The sequence below is a fragment of the Dipteris shenzhenensis genome, chromosome 16 (genome assembly GCF_047967505.1).
Source record: "Dipteris shenzhenensis isolate YYH24624 ecotype China chromosome 16, Dip_SZ_1.0, whole genome shotgun sequence".
NCBI classification, from domain to species: domain Eukaryota; kingdom Viridiplantae; phylum Streptophyta; class Polypodiopsida; order Gleicheniales; family Dipteridaceae; genus Dipteris; species Dipteris shenzhenensis.
The window spans coordinates 51,723,257-51,738,276 of record NC_141611.1 but is presented as its reverse complement, the minus strand read 5'-3'; the positions used below and the strand labels follow the sequence as shown (position 1 = coordinate 51,738,276).

Below are 15,020 nucleotides of genomic sequence, written 5' to 3'. Positions count from 1 at the left end.
CATAAGCCATCTGCTCTGAATCTGAAATAGCAAATGCTTCAATAGAAAGTGCAGCTGAGTGATGATCAAGGTGATAAAGCCCTTTTGCAGAGTGCTAGTGAGAACTATGGCATTGTCATCACAAAGATCATAAACTAGGCATCTGTAGCCATCAAAAATCACTCTGAAACCTAAAGTGGCAATTGCTGAAATTGAAATCAAGTTGACTTCAATTCCAGGCACAAAGAGAACATTTGTTAAAGTGATAGGATGGCTTGAAATGGATGTGAGCTGCACATCTCCAATTCCTTTTACAGCATAGGAAGCATTATTTGCACATGTGACAGTCCCCCCTCGAGGTGCATCAGCTAAAGAATGAAACAACTGTCTACAAGATGTGACGTGCTTGGAAGCACCACTATCAAAATACCAAGACTGAGCATCATTAGAAGTAAAGACTGCATCAACTTTGGGGAGATCAAATGAGCAATGGACAGCTCCCCGAGGACACAAGAGACCAAGAATAAGGATGGATGCCCATAAAGGATTGAATAGTGAAAAGGCAAAGGCAAGCAAGACAAAGGAAAAAACCAAGAACCACCACCAATCCGATGCTACTTCTATGATGAGCATTGCCAAACCAAGGCCGAGTGCAAACTTTGGTTGGAACACATCAAGATTCTCAATAGAAATTCTAAAAGGAGAGAACTAGACCTCAAGTTCTAGATGTTCAGGAAGAATTGAGAGACTCAATCGTCAAGGCCAATGTAGCTACCATGTCCCAAGGTGTCAGTGCATTCTCCACCACACACAAAGCAACCAACACCTATGGAATCAAATGACAAGCCACATACTCCCACAAAGCATGTGGCATAGACCACCAAGGAGGAAGTACAAGATGATGCTAGCACATGCCAAGTAGCAAGTGAAGTACCTATCGCGAGTTGCCAACAATCAAGTAGTTCCATAAGCAGATCCTCCTAAGTTGTAGGACACCAAGAAACCACTAGTTGCTTAGACCAATAGAGCTAGCTTGCCTCTACTACAGTTGAGGATGCTAGAGGACTCAATCAGGTGAACCAATGGTAGTGAAGAATGGGAAAGAATTACCCAAGATAGAGACAATGCTAGATCTAAAGGGCAAGAAAATTATTACTAAACTCCCAGTGATTAGGGTGTGCCTCATCAGGAACAAGTACACACAGCAGTGGCACATCCCCTTAGCAGGAAGCCTACTAATCAAGCAATGCAACTAGATAAGGAACTTCATAGAGCATGGTGACAAAGAAGCCGAAAAGGTCCCCGTGATAGACTAGTCTCCGATGAGTGGCCGCGGGCACTAACTACAGTGCCTAATGTGAAAGGCACAAAGGTTCTCATCGAGTTGCCTGAGCTACTCGACACAAGCTTAAAAGGTGCAAATACAAGTACCTAAGAAGTGCCCATGACCAATCAACCAAGTTACTCATAACCTTGTTGGCTCTCCAATTCTCCCATAGTTGTACGATTGCTTTTTCCATCATGACATCTCTTGCAAGAGAAAATATACATTAACTAGAGTTCTATGATGGTGAGACTATTGCAATGTTCTAAAATCATAGTATAATGAAGAACAAGATGGGGCTCTCAAGTTGTACCTAGCTTTCTATGATGGTATACACTAAAGGGTATGTGCTCTCTATATTTATTATTGAACTTACTAGATTGCTTCAGAGTATTTGGATGTCTTGGAGAGTAAATACCTACCATGCCCAATCATCCTGGAAAGCATGTGCATGTGAAGCATCTGCTGGCTCATGGGATTCAATAGCATGTGAGGTATTAACTGTCAATCCTACTTTCTTTTTCTCCGAAGCAATGCACTTCCTGCATTCTGAAATGTCATGTCCACGCTTGCGACAATAGTTGCATCTTTTCTTCTTTGACTCATCTGCTGTATTTTTAGATGCATGGGAGGAATTGCAGCTGCTATGCACAGATTTAGGCTTGCCTATAGGCTTGGAAGCCTTGCCTCTTCCTGTCTGCTGTGAAGCAAATGCATGATCAAGAATAATGGCTTGTCTATTAGCACGACTTTGCTCTTCTTGCAAAAGCAAAGTGACAAGCTGATCAAAAGAGTAGTGGTCTGGATTGGCCACTAACCAAAGGGTTGTAGCAAACCCTTGATATGTATCTGGCAATCCATTCAATGTGGTACTGACAAGCTGAGAATTTGGCACCACCTCATCAATATTGGCAAGTTGTTCCATGAGATCCTTTACCTTTGTCAGATATGCATCCATAGAATCACCTTCATTCATACTGACTTCCTGCAACTGTCTTCTTAAAAATGCAACACATGCCTCATTGCGACTCTGATAAAAAGAAGCCAATTTGTCCCAAGCATCCTTTGCTGTCCTGCAAGACCGGATGTGTGGAATAACGAATCTCTTGCATGATAAAGCAATACAAGAATGTGCATTTGCATCTCTTGCATCCCATCTTGATTGTTCCTGAGTTGGGGGAGCAGTAGCAAGAGTGCTAAAAGATAAGGCATCAGGAGGAGTACCCCCTGCAAAGGGACCAGCAGTAGAGGCAACCACTGTAGCATTGGCTGGCCTCAGATCAACCCCAGAAACAATATTCCACAAATGCTTTGCAACAAGAATATGTTTCATGAGATAAGACCACATCGGATAGTTGGTGCCATCCAACTTATCATCTTCACGAAGAATGCCAAATAGATCTTGATTGTTCCCAGCCATTGCAAATGTGATACCCTGAAAAAGACCTGAAAACCAAAAAGCCTCAAGGCTATCACTACAAAGAGCTGGCTGTCCAAAAATGACAGCAAATATTTGCAAATAAATATTCTGCAAATTTCCAACCCAAATCAAAGGGCAAGTGCAGATCTGACCCAAATGTGACTGTGTCAGGCAATGTTCACTGCAAAAACAGCAAATCTGGCAAAAGCCCCAATTTAATGAGGACAAATAGGCCAAAAAGAGGGCAAATGCAGAAAAGCCCCGAATTTTGCTGAGATTTTTGCAAATGTGACCCAATGTATGAGAATCTGACTCAATGTCCTGCAGAAAAGACTCAATGTCTGAAAATCTGACTCAATGTCCTGTAAATGTCACTCAATGTTCTCCAATCTGACCCAATGTATTGCAATTAAACGAGAAATTGCAGACCAAATCCCCAAAAAAAGCCTCAAGGCTTGCAACTGCAAAATCAGGACTTGCTGTCCACAAATTGACTGCAAAGGTGCACCTGTCCCAAAATATAGACCTCAAGATGTAGGCTTTCCAAACTGTTGAAATGGCTTGAGAAGATTTCAAACAGTAGAAGGAAGATAAGGATAGCAAAAGTCCTCAAAAGCCCCAAATTTTGAGATTGTTCTGGATATGACTTCGCACGTGCAAAACCTGTACGGAGATGCCAGAACAAGTACAGCTGTACGGATGCAAGTACTAAGCTGTACGATGTACGGTTGTACGGAAGCACGGTACGGAACAGGTGCGATGGCTGTACTGAGTGCAAGTACGAATCGTTCTGTACAGAAGGTGTACGACGAGGCACTGTGTATGGGACACAATGTACTTTGCAAATACTTGTACAGAACAAGTACAGTGTACAACGCAAGTATGAAGAGCAATACGAAACGCATACGACGCCTATTGTATGGCTGTACGACGATGCAGATCCGTGTACGGCGCCTGTTGTACAGTTGTACGGACTGTACGGATGGAGGAGCGCTAGTACAAATCCGAAGGGGAGACGAGTCAACCGTAGCTCTAATACCACTATAGGATCATTAGATGAAAGAGCGAGTGTAAGGTACAAAGAGTCGAAAGAAACAACCGTCACGTCAATCTTGAGTATGAAAGAAAAAAAGTACATGGTACTTGTAGCTAGACCTAGACCCTAGGACTAAGTGTCCTAGGTGTCACATAGGACTAAGTGTCCTATGTGGCCTAAAAGGCACTAAAACTATAAGTGCCTATATCTATGCCTACAAGGCACATACCATGGCCTATAGGGCATCACTAGAACCACCAGAAGATGGCCTACAAGTCTAGAGAACTCCGCCTCTCTCCAAGGGTCACAACCATTGATCGCGAAGATGAAATGCTCCCAAGTGCTTTGCTCAACCAGAAGAGCATGTCAAGAAGGAGGCTTTGCCCTACTTGTCCTCCTCAAACTCTAAATTGTTGACGTCACCTGGTGCTGGAGGAGCAACCTAGGAATATTGCACACCGACCGTTGAACTCTTGAGTTAGTCAGTCAGGTGTGTAGATCTCATTCTTAATGTAAAGGTAGGCATTGCGCTGTCATGCCTTTAGTGCACCGCCGCACGAACACGGATTACTTAACGTGCAAGATCCCTTGAAAAGTCAAAATTCCATAGTTGTTATTTACAAGGGCTTCCATGCATAGGAGGGCCTTGTTTGCCCCCCCCCCCCCCCCCCTTCCACTTTTTCCTCTCCTCTCACAGTGAGCTGGAACATGGTGTGTTGAAACTTGCACGAACTTCATGATCGTGCACGACAGCAACCACAACAGCTAATACTTCAACAAGAGTTGCAGAGGGCTAGGATGGGACAGGTGGTAGATATCCTCTTGATCTTCGAGCACACTTTGGGTTTATTCATGGCAGGTAGATCACAGATAATATATTGAATGTCCTGACTGCCATTGAATTTGCCCAGGTAAGAAAAGAGGAATTCATTCTGCTAACCTAGACTTCACAAGGCTTATGATCGGATTGAATGGGGTTATATAATCCAGGTGTTACAAGCTATGGGCTTTGGAGAAAGATGCATCAAACTAATCAGAGCCCTCTTTTCAAATGCCTCTGCTGCAGTTTTAATGAATGGGCTAGAGGTCGGTTCATTCGAGGTCCTAAGGTCAGTGAGACAAGGGTGTCCACTTGCACTGCTTCTGTTGCACTAATAACTGAACCTCTAATGGCCCTCTATGAAAAACTGATTAAGGAGGGCTCCTTAAATCCTATCAAGACCCCAGGCTTGGGACAACCACTAGTTTTACAATTGTTCGTTGATGATTCAAACTCCCTGGTGCGGGCCTCTCCTGAGGATGTAAACCTCATCATGGCTGTGTTTCAGACCCACTGCATCACCTCAGGGTCAATAATTAACTGATCTAAGTCCACGGCCCTGTTTATCTCTAAAAAGAAACCCACTGGACATAGACAAGTGCACACATGGCACCCTTGCGGACGGCACGACCTACTTGAATATGAGAGATTAATGGAATCCCTCGTATGCTCTAATCACCGCGTATAACGACGGGCTCAGGTAAACCTTCCACAATCGTGAAGGTGTCCTACCGCCAATCAAGCGTCAGAACATGCTCACGGAACCACTGAAACCCGAGGATCATGTCGCACCCCATCAAAGGAGTCAATATAAAATCCCGCGTAAACATGGCCTTCTGAACTGAAAAAGGGAACTGGATGGCCTTATGCATGATGTGTGTGCGCAAGCCAAGCGTGAACCCGTCCACTGCAAGCTCGTGAGGCACCAAGGTACACTCCACTGTCTTGGCAAGCTGAGGGGAGATGGCATCTTCTGAACTCCCCATATCGAAAAGAATAATAAACTGATGCCCGTTAGCTGTGCCATACGCTCGAATGAGCGCCTTCTTTTAATCTGAGAAGTCGCCCTCCTTCTTACCTTGAAAGACCACCGTGGGAACGGCATTCAAAGCAAGGAAGACGGCATTCGTAGCTAAGGATGGAGGTAGAGCTGGAAGAGCCAATACATTAGCGACGGACGAAGTAGGTGCTTTCGCATCCTTTTCGACAAGCCACTTCAGACAATCCTTCTTGCCATGCCCAGCGATGTGGTGGCAATGAAAGCAGCAATGTTCTTGGTGATATCACTTCTGCTCGTCGTAGCCTCCTGTAATACCCACTTTAGCCGTCTCATCCGGGGTCATCTTTGGCTTGGATTCCCTCTTTTGACCAGATGCCTGGCCGTCTTTCTTTTGGAACTGGTTGTCCTTCTGATGATCCTTATCCAATGTGTTGTTTGACTGCTGCGGGGCTTTGGAATCTTTCTGGACCTGCTTGGGCTTTCCCCCGTTCAACATCATCTCTTGATTCTATGCGAGAGTCAGCGCCCGCTCGTAATCCGACGGGTCGACGTTCCGAATGATAAAACGTATGTTCGTGTCCAAACCTCAAGTGAATTGCTTCATCTTGGCGCTCTCCGTCACGCCCAACTGTTGCACCAGTGTGATGACCTTATTACTGTATGTCAACACAGACAAACCATTCTGGGAGAGACGAGCGAACTCATCCCCCAGGTTAAGCATATATTGGGGTGGGAGAAAACGGGCTTTGAGGTCGGCCACAAACGTTGCCCAAACGAAATTCGTCTTAAACGTTTTTGGGTCAGTATGCTTACTAACCCAATGCTGCCACCAAGTCACCACCTCACTTGTAAGATGAGGAGCTGCAAGGTGGACTTTATCTTGCTCATCTTGAATCCGTGCTAACAAAAAATGAGCTACAAACTGATGAATAAATTGCAAAATTGATGAATGATCACACTTACCATCATACTTAACAAAATTTGGAGTGGACCGAGTGAGTGGTGTTACCTTTGTCGATGGCGAAGCTGTGGCAGAGACGGCCGCTGCGCTCAAACTTGCCTGCATAGCGGCTAACATATGTTTGTGTTGAAGAAGCATCGCCTCTCGGTCTAGCTTTTGTTGCCTCTCTGCCTGGGTGAGCTCTGCGCGTCGCAGTGCCTCCTCATTTTTGCATTCCTCACGCATCAACAAGAGCAATTTTTCAAATCTATGGTTCTTCTTTCTTCTAGCGGCATTTCTGCTTCTTTTTCCTCCGGTCCAGCTGTCTTCTGCTTTCTTCATGCAGCAGGACACGATTCTGCTCTAGAAGGTTCGCCATCACTTCTTGAGCATTTGGCGAAAGCATATCTTGTTGGTAGTCTTTCTCCTCTTCAAAGTCTTCACGGTTGAAATCTTTTCCTCACCCTTCCATGGTGCTTGATTGTGTGTCCTTTTCGGATCTCAGCACAACCATACACTCACGGTAGTCAAGCTGGATACAAACCGAAGCTCTGATATCAATGTAACATGCAACGGTTATCTGATCGTGTAATTCACAGCAAGACCTTTAAACCTTTAGCGAGGAATGAGCGTTGTTTACCATAGAGAGAGGAAGGAGATGAGGGTAGAGAGAGAGTAGAGTCGACAACCGATTATGTCCCTGTACCCACTGAGGGCCCCCTCCCCCAATCAAGGGAGAATTTGCTTTATACTTGGAGAACTGAGAAATACAGAGAACACTCTTCAAGAGAGCACGGAACACGCTTCTGAAGAGCTCACTGTGCACACATATAGTAGACCCAAAGACTTGAGAGGCAACGCCGACCAATACCGAGACCTTGATGCTGTCCACACTGACGATGTAGGACGCTTCTGCAAGGCAAGGAAGAGGCTTGTGCTGTCTAGCGGAATGCAGGGTTACTGCATGAGTGAGAGAGTGAAAAGCTAGAAGTGATAGATCCTATGAGAGAACTGAGAGATGACGGAAATATAGAGCTGAGAGTGAGCTGTGTAAACTATAAAAGAAAGCTGAGAAAGCTGAGGAAACAGTGTCCAAACCTCTCTCCGTTTGCTGGTTCAAACCTCCAACTATTGTGCTGCGTGGTCACCTTCAGATCAGGCTGAACTGATGGCCAAGGGACTGAGGCTAGAGCAAGGCCAGATCTGAGGATCTCAGGGGCTGCACAGGAGGCTGAAGTGGAGCTGTAGGAGGACTGAAGGCAAGAGCAAACTGAATGAGAAAACAGGGCAACCAAGGGGCCCTTTTATAGCGCTGGACTGAGCCAACCCAGTCTGTAAACAGACTGACTCAGTCTGTTTTACAGACTCGATGGCCTACAACCAGCCTATAAAAAGCCCTCCCTGGCTCAATTGCCAGGGGAATTTTTGGGCAGCCTTTGCAGGCTGCCTTTCCTGCTTACCTGTCCAGCCTTTGGGGACCCTAAAGGGACTCCTAACCTAGGCTAAGACCTAAACTATAAGATGGAAACACTTAACCTACTATTCTCCAGTGGGTACTAGTGAACAAGAACTGACTACCGACTTGACCTAAGGCTGAGAGACTTACCTACGTAGCTTGTGCCTGACTGTCCCTAGACAAGGGCTCACAAAGGGGTCACAGCATACGAAAAAATCTCCTATTTGGGAATTATAATACACTTGTCGATGTAGCCAATGTGTCACCTTGCACCCAAGTGCAGGGGTGCATGTAAGACAAGAAGCTAGAGGAGACTTAGAAAAAGCTCAAAGAAAAAAAAAACTGAGGAGGAGGAAAAACCTCAATAAGGCAAGGGACTCTCAGAATTCGAAAAACCACTCTTGCTAATGCTCGAGGAGCACAAAAAGAAGGCAGCACTTAGACGTGACAAGATGGCCCAAGCCGACGAGAAGTAGCACCGACTCAACCGGAAAGCCATGTTGCTCCAATACAAACAGATGTTGGCCACTTGTAGGCTAGCATGAGCGCAGCTTCCCCATCGGGTTCGACAACACCCAAGGTTACTCCACTCACCCGGTCACATGCCGAATTTCACAAAATACAATGGTAAGTGTGACGACTCAGCCATTTTGCAATTTGTTCATCAATTTGTTGCTCATTTTCCACTAACAAGACAAAGTCCACCTAGCCGATGGGAGGATACTTACAGCCCGTATAGAAGAAGTACCCTGATGAGCACCATTGTTTCCATTGCCACCATATTACGACTGCCACGGTTTCTGTGCCACATTGTGGTTGATCGTCTCTTCCCCATCTCCTCTCTCTCTCTCGTCCGTCGCTCAGCCCCCTCCCCTCGTCCGTCGCTCAGCCCCCTCCCCGTCGCTCAGCCCCCCCCCCCTCCCCTCCCCCCCTCCCCGTCGCTCAACCCCCTCCCCTCGTCCGTCGCTCAGCCCCCTCCCCGTCGCTCAGCCCCCTCCCCTCGTCCGTCGCTCAGCCCTTCTCCACTTCCTCTCCCCACTCTTGGCTGGGCTGTACCCCAGGCCCAACCAAGGGGTTAGTCCAGCCAAAAGGGGGATAGTCGATATGGCCAGCCCATCCTCCCCTCATCCCCCCAAGCTTTACTCCGCCATGGTAGCCACAACCCCTGCTCCCTTTGACAAAACGTACTCTAGGTATAAGATTCAACCTCCCCTAACGCCAACCAAGCCGCAAGAGCAGATTTACCATCTCCACCAAGAAGTGCAAGACCTGAGGTCCCAGCTCACCCAAGCCCTAGCTCGTATTACAGCTTTGGAAGGCCCAGGGAAGCAGGAGATTATTGCAGCAGCCGTACAAACATGTAAAGCTGAGCCCCCAACGTCACAGCTGATTTCCACGGTTAGAGAGCTTATCCAGGTGAAAGTGACAGCTGAACCCAAGGTTGACATCCAAACAGAGATCCAAGAACATCACCTTCGGAAAGAGAATGCTATGAAGATTCGGATAGGGGGAAGACCCAATTGGCAGCACGAGGATGACACTTTCGAGGAGGCAATCGACAGAATCAAGGCAACAGTCCCGGCCATTGATTGGTCAGCAAGCCCAACTGATGACAAGAATGATGATGAAGAGGAGTCTTCCCCAGTTTATTTATCGCCTAGGAATGGACACGTTGTCATCACCTTCAACTCGAAGACACTCAGGAAGAGGATTCTACAACAATCCTATAAGCTGAAGGGGACAAAGATATGGATTGCTGAGGAGCTTACAAGAACCCAACTGAAGAACAAAGCTACCGAGCTTGCTAAGGTTCGGGCAGCCAGGGAAGCAGGAAAATGGGCAGTATATCATGATGGTCTTGCAGTGATTAGAGAATTTAAGACAAAATCTAAAGACCCTCAGTCTTAAACTTATGTAATGGCCACTCCATAGCCTAGTACTTAGTTCCTTTTATGTTTTATGTTCTATGTGTTTTGTTTTTTTGGAGGAATCTGATGATACTCCCAGGGAGGTTGCCTATGGCCCTCTCTGTACTGATGTATAAGCAGGTCTCTTTTGTCCCATAGACCTTTTTAGGTCTCCAGTGGACATTAATAAACTTTCTTTCTTTCTTTCTTTCTTTCTTGGATTTTATTGCCGTGTAATTTCTAAAAAAACTTTTTGGGATTTTGTTTCAGCTCCTCAAACTCTCAAGTTGTTTTCTCTTGAGAAAAAAAAAAATTTGTTCCTACCAGCTGTTTATATGTTCGAGCTTTGTCCTCCTCCTATGTTGTGTTTGTTGTTTTCCAGGCTCTATTTGCATCCTTACAATCTTTGGTCATACCAGTGATTACATGGCATTCCCGCACTTCTCCCCTTGGTCTTAGTGAAGCATTTTTGGGATGTTAACAGCAACATATCTGTTATGTATTGCTCATTTCTGGACTTGTAGAAGGCATTTTCCCTTGTGCCATTGCCGCCTCTATCTCCCTTTCATAAATATGAGCTTTTTTGTATTCTATTCTTAACCTGCGATGTGTAATAATTCTCTATTTTCACAGCATTACTTGTCCCCATTATGCCTAGGCATTGCCCTATGGTCAGACTCAAGAGACTCCTTCTCAATCTTGATATATTCAATCATGTGCTTTGCATGTGAGTTTGTGATCATATGATCAACTAGACTTATCCTTGAGCTGCCTTGCATGTGTATCCTCTTGTGTTTCCAAACTTCGATGTGCCACGACATATTTGCAGCCCAAAGCATCCACGCACAATGTGTGCAGGGTTCACCTTTAGATATAGCAGCAGCCCTTCTGGTATTAGTGATTTTTATTTTGCTATTATTAGAACTACAATTTGAAGGAGAACATTATAACTCAACATATTTTGAGATTTCTAGTTCTGGGTTCTGTCTGAAATCTGAGAATCTCATTGTATTCATGAGTCAAGTATCACTCAATAAAGAAAATGCCAAGATATATTCTTGGTAGCGGGTAGTCCTCCTCATTCACATCCCATGCGGTGTTGCTTCTTTCTTTATCCAATATCTCTAAGGCCCTACCCCTTGTGTGATGCGTAAGTATATATTTTTATGGTTTAAATCTCTAAAATTTCACTAGAGATCCTAGGAGCCTCCACAATAAGCACAAATCTGAAAGCAGTCAGCCATACAGACCAGGTTTCAAATAATCTCATGTAATATGTTTCAAATTTTAGTATTAATCCACCTTGTATGTACTCCAAGGCCGCTAGGGCCTCACTCCAGATGAAGAAGGCTAAAAGGACAGGCAGTTGCAGGACATTGTTCAAGTCAAAGGCTGCAACTAAGACTGTGAGCCGCTTACCAGCTGCTGGAATTTTTTCTTTTAGAGCACAACTCAATCTCAAATGTCATGCTGGATGCATTAATGGATCAAATTCAACAAATTTTTGCGCTACACATCTCGAACCCAGAAAACTCCACTCTAAAAACAAAAAACCATAGAGATCCCATACATAACCGGAACAAAGATGTGGAGGGGAGATACCACGACCCTATACTGTCAACAGCACTGCCCTTCCTGAGCCCTTTCAGAAGCAAGGATGATAAGAGTCAGTTAACTATCCCACAAATAAAAATTCATTACCTTGTCTTGCTCGTCCAACTCAAGTTGTGTGTTTTGTATAATCACCATGGGTGGCCAAATAATCAGTGGATTTGTACTCTCATCATCTTCGCGTAAACCCTTCCATTTTCCAAACTTTGTAGTTCCGAAATTTGCAGCAGCGGCTTGGCGTCTAGTCAAATCCTCTTCTAGAATATTTGCAAACTCTCTGTGCAGCTTCACTCTCTTTGTTCTCCAGGTTTTTGTATGAGCTATTAGTGGTTGGAGGCCCCTATACCAATCAATTGCACCGACACCCCCTTTACACGCAGGACAGTGCCACTGACGATCATGCTCTGCTATCTGCTCATTTGTAAGATCATCCAGTGTGTCAAAGAAGCTGCGAAACCACTTGTTGCGTTTCTTTGTGTCAAGACTTTCATCACTTGCATCCGAATCCAGAATGTCACTCCCAATCCAATCACTGTCATTGTCTAAATCAGCATCTGAGCATGCACCATCAGAATCAACAGGATCAGGCAAGTTCTCAAGAAACTCCAGAGGGGGGAAGACAGCCGTTGTTGCCTTCCTTGTGCCTGATGTTGCAGTACCAGCAGATTCAGTGTACTCAATCTCAGCTCCTTTTTCAGATGGCAGCAGTTTCAATAAGATGTGAGGGTTAAGTTCTCCATTCCTTGCATCCTTGTTTGAATCCGGTTTTTCCACGGTACTCACACGAGTCGGCCTCCCTTTCTGGTTACTTGAACTGCCAGACAGACTAGCCTGACAAGCTGAGGTAGCTGAGGTCCAAGAGTCACATGCACCTGATGGCCTATTACCCCAAACCTCATTCCTATAGGCCTGAGTCTCCACCTTCCTTACCCCTTGTGGTTGGCTGGATCCGTTGGCGTTCCTTTTGTTTACTGTTTCCCAGTCATTCAACTGTAAACAACCAAAGCATCAGCTCCAAAAATAGATCAACAGGTCCAGGGGAAACACTGCCAACAAGGTGAAGGAAAGACCAGAAACAGCAACAGGTCATGAAACTGCAACACTAAAAGCAAACAGATAGCACAAACAAGAAACAGGCTGGTCAAAGTCTCACATTTTGGAAACCACCTCTAGAGACCCCGAAGCTTCTTGCTCGCTCAGTACCAGTTGTCTCAGAAGTCTTCCATTGTTGGTGGAGTACTCCTTGATCAGGATTCCAAATACCCACATTTGCTTTTCCATTGTATGTTTGTCCAGATGAACCTGATAATTCTGATTGTCCAAACCTCGGGCCAGTATGTGGCACCTGCCCACCTCTACGAGTAGGACTGTTGTGCAGATCTTTTTTCCGAGATATTCGAGAGCTTGTGACCTCCCATCCTTCATCTTTTGAACTGACAGGATCCGGGGCCCACATTGTTTCTATTGTATCAGAAAGTTTTAGATCATGCACCGGATTTTGTGCTGGTTCCATTTGTCTATCTCTTCCATCGTCAAAGTTATTTGACAGACAGCTTCCTGAGTCCATTGTGGTTGCCACAGCTCCTTTGTAGCGCTTTTTCTTTTTTTTGCTTTTTTTGGGCTTATTCCCGCCTTCATAAGCCAGTAGAGAACTTCCTAAGGCATCATTCCCGCCTTCATCAGCAGCTAGAGAGCTTTGTGAGGCAGTGTCCAGAGGCAAGCCTTTCCACCCTGTGGCCTCGTGTTCCTCTTCAACTTCACTTGCCCACGAGTTGCCCGTATTAATGTCAATCGCCATAAGAGGAGTGTATTGGTTGAATTTTTTATCAACCCTTACGTCACAGTTTTTGTCCTTGCTGCACCACTTTAACTCGCATGATCTGGTTAGCAAGCCAAACAACTGCTCGAGGCGTCACTGTGAATACTTGTTTGGAATACGCGAAATCAATCTACACAGCGGAAAAGTCGATAAGAATTGCATACACAATAGTCAAAAAACGCATAACAGAAAGGCTCATCAACATTGACGCTTCAAGATAGGAAATAAAGACAATAAAACTTGGTCAGGTGAAGCCTGCGGTAAATGAGGCGCACAGAAGGAATCTCCTCTCAATTTCGTCAAAGGACTCGAATGGCACTCTACCACCAGCCTAACGTACACATGCATAAGCCATAGGAGAAGGTGCGTAAAAAGAAGAACATCGCTTCCCCCCAGCCGCCTGCCCAAACCTTTAAACTAAGTGTCATGTGCAAGGATAGATTAAGAGCATTTGCGATGCCAAGTCCATCCACGACGAATGGTGCGCAGAGAGAGAGAGAGAGAGAGAGAGAGAGAGAGAGCGCAGATCGATAAAGCATTGCGAAAGGATGATTGCCATTCAACTCAACAGGACTCCTGCTGACATGACAGTCCTAGTCGGAGCAAGGGTATGCAACACGAGCACTGTTCCGTCCCTCCGGCGAGTGTTTTCCACAAGCGAGTGCTTAAACAAGAACTTCCAGACGTGAAGAAGAATTAGATCAATCCATAAGCTGCATTAAAGTAAAGCAAACAGACTACAAATGTAGCCGGCACAGATTACACGCAGAAAGGGAGAAGGGAGAGTCATCTCTAAACCTGCAGAAATCTGTTCAAAACACAAGGGAAGCCATTTTAGACATAGTGACGGCTGCAACGACTGTCACATGACCTACCGAACTCTTACCAGCCGAGTAAGCTTGACAATCTCAATCCTCAGCAAGGGAAGCTGCACAATCTGAGCAAAAGCATGCAAGTCCCAACGAATTTCTGTAGAATCGCAGCGAGCTGCAGCAAAACAATGCAAGGACAGTAGAACCTACCGATTATACTTTAACCAAGAAACCTGCATCGTTCTTATAAGCAGCGAACCGTAATGGGGCACCTACAATTGGGATGATGAAAACAAAAACTGCTCAAAGCTTGAGATGAAGAGGAGCATAAACAGATTATACGAGGCGCAGGGGTGAACATACAAAGTTACAGGGAAAAGGAATGGATGATTCTTGCCGGAGTGATGAAATTACAAACTTGCTGCAGGGATGGATTGATGGAAGTGGTGATTGGAAACAGGATTGGTGGTTGAGATGATTGCTCCATGCAGCATAATAATGCTTCAATGAAATTGCACGGCCTTTTGGTAACCTTGAATGTGAAGCGTCCCGCTAATTGGAGAAGACGACCCTTAATCACCCCTAAATCCCACTCTAAGCACTTTTAGCACCTTCCCTAATTATCATTAGTCACTACCTGCTCCTTCCCGTAGTATTATACTCAAAGGACATTATATGAGACATTTCAATCAAGTTTTTGAAAAAGTTCTTTTTACCCTTACAAATTCTTTTTACACTCCTATTTGGGACATTTCGCCCATTGTGTCCTTTGTGCTCGGTCCACATGGAATCACATACACCACCACGGAAATGCTTCGGGAAGATTTCACAGGGATATACAAAAGAATAAATCATAGTTAGGGAAGTATTCATGTGTGTGTGTGCGTTCGTGTGTA

General features: G+C 45.2%; 1 protein-coding gene across 5 annotated transcripts in view; it reads right to left on the bottom strand.

Annotated features, from left to right (window-relative positions):
- The window catches only part of LOC147893107 (protein SUPPRESSOR OF GENE SILENCING 3 homolog), a 51,709-nt gene extending 36,970 nt beyond the window's left edge, over nt 1-14,739 (bottom strand). The window contains exons 1-5 of one of the 5 annotated variants that reach the window (XM_087387331.1): nt 14,488-14,738; nt 14,335-14,396; nt 14,188-14,249; nt 12,647-13,442; nt 11,584-12,483 (exon numbers count right to left, since the gene is read on the bottom strand). In XM_087387331.1, coding sequence (XP_087243457.1) covers nt 11,584-12,483; nt 12,647-13,291 — 1,545 coding nt within the window. In that variant the 5' untranslated portion in view covers nt 13,292-13,442; nt 14,188-14,249; nt 14,335-14,396; nt 14,488-14,738. Of the gene's footprint in view, nt 1-11,583; nt 12,484-12,646; nt 13,443-14,187; nt 14,250-14,334; nt 14,397-14,487 lie in introns of all 5 variants that reach the window. The other 4 variants (XM_087387330.1, XM_087387328.1, XM_087387329.1 and 1 more) reach the window with 4 other exon arrangements.
- Between the last annotated feature and the right edge of the window lie 281 nt (nt 14,740-15,020).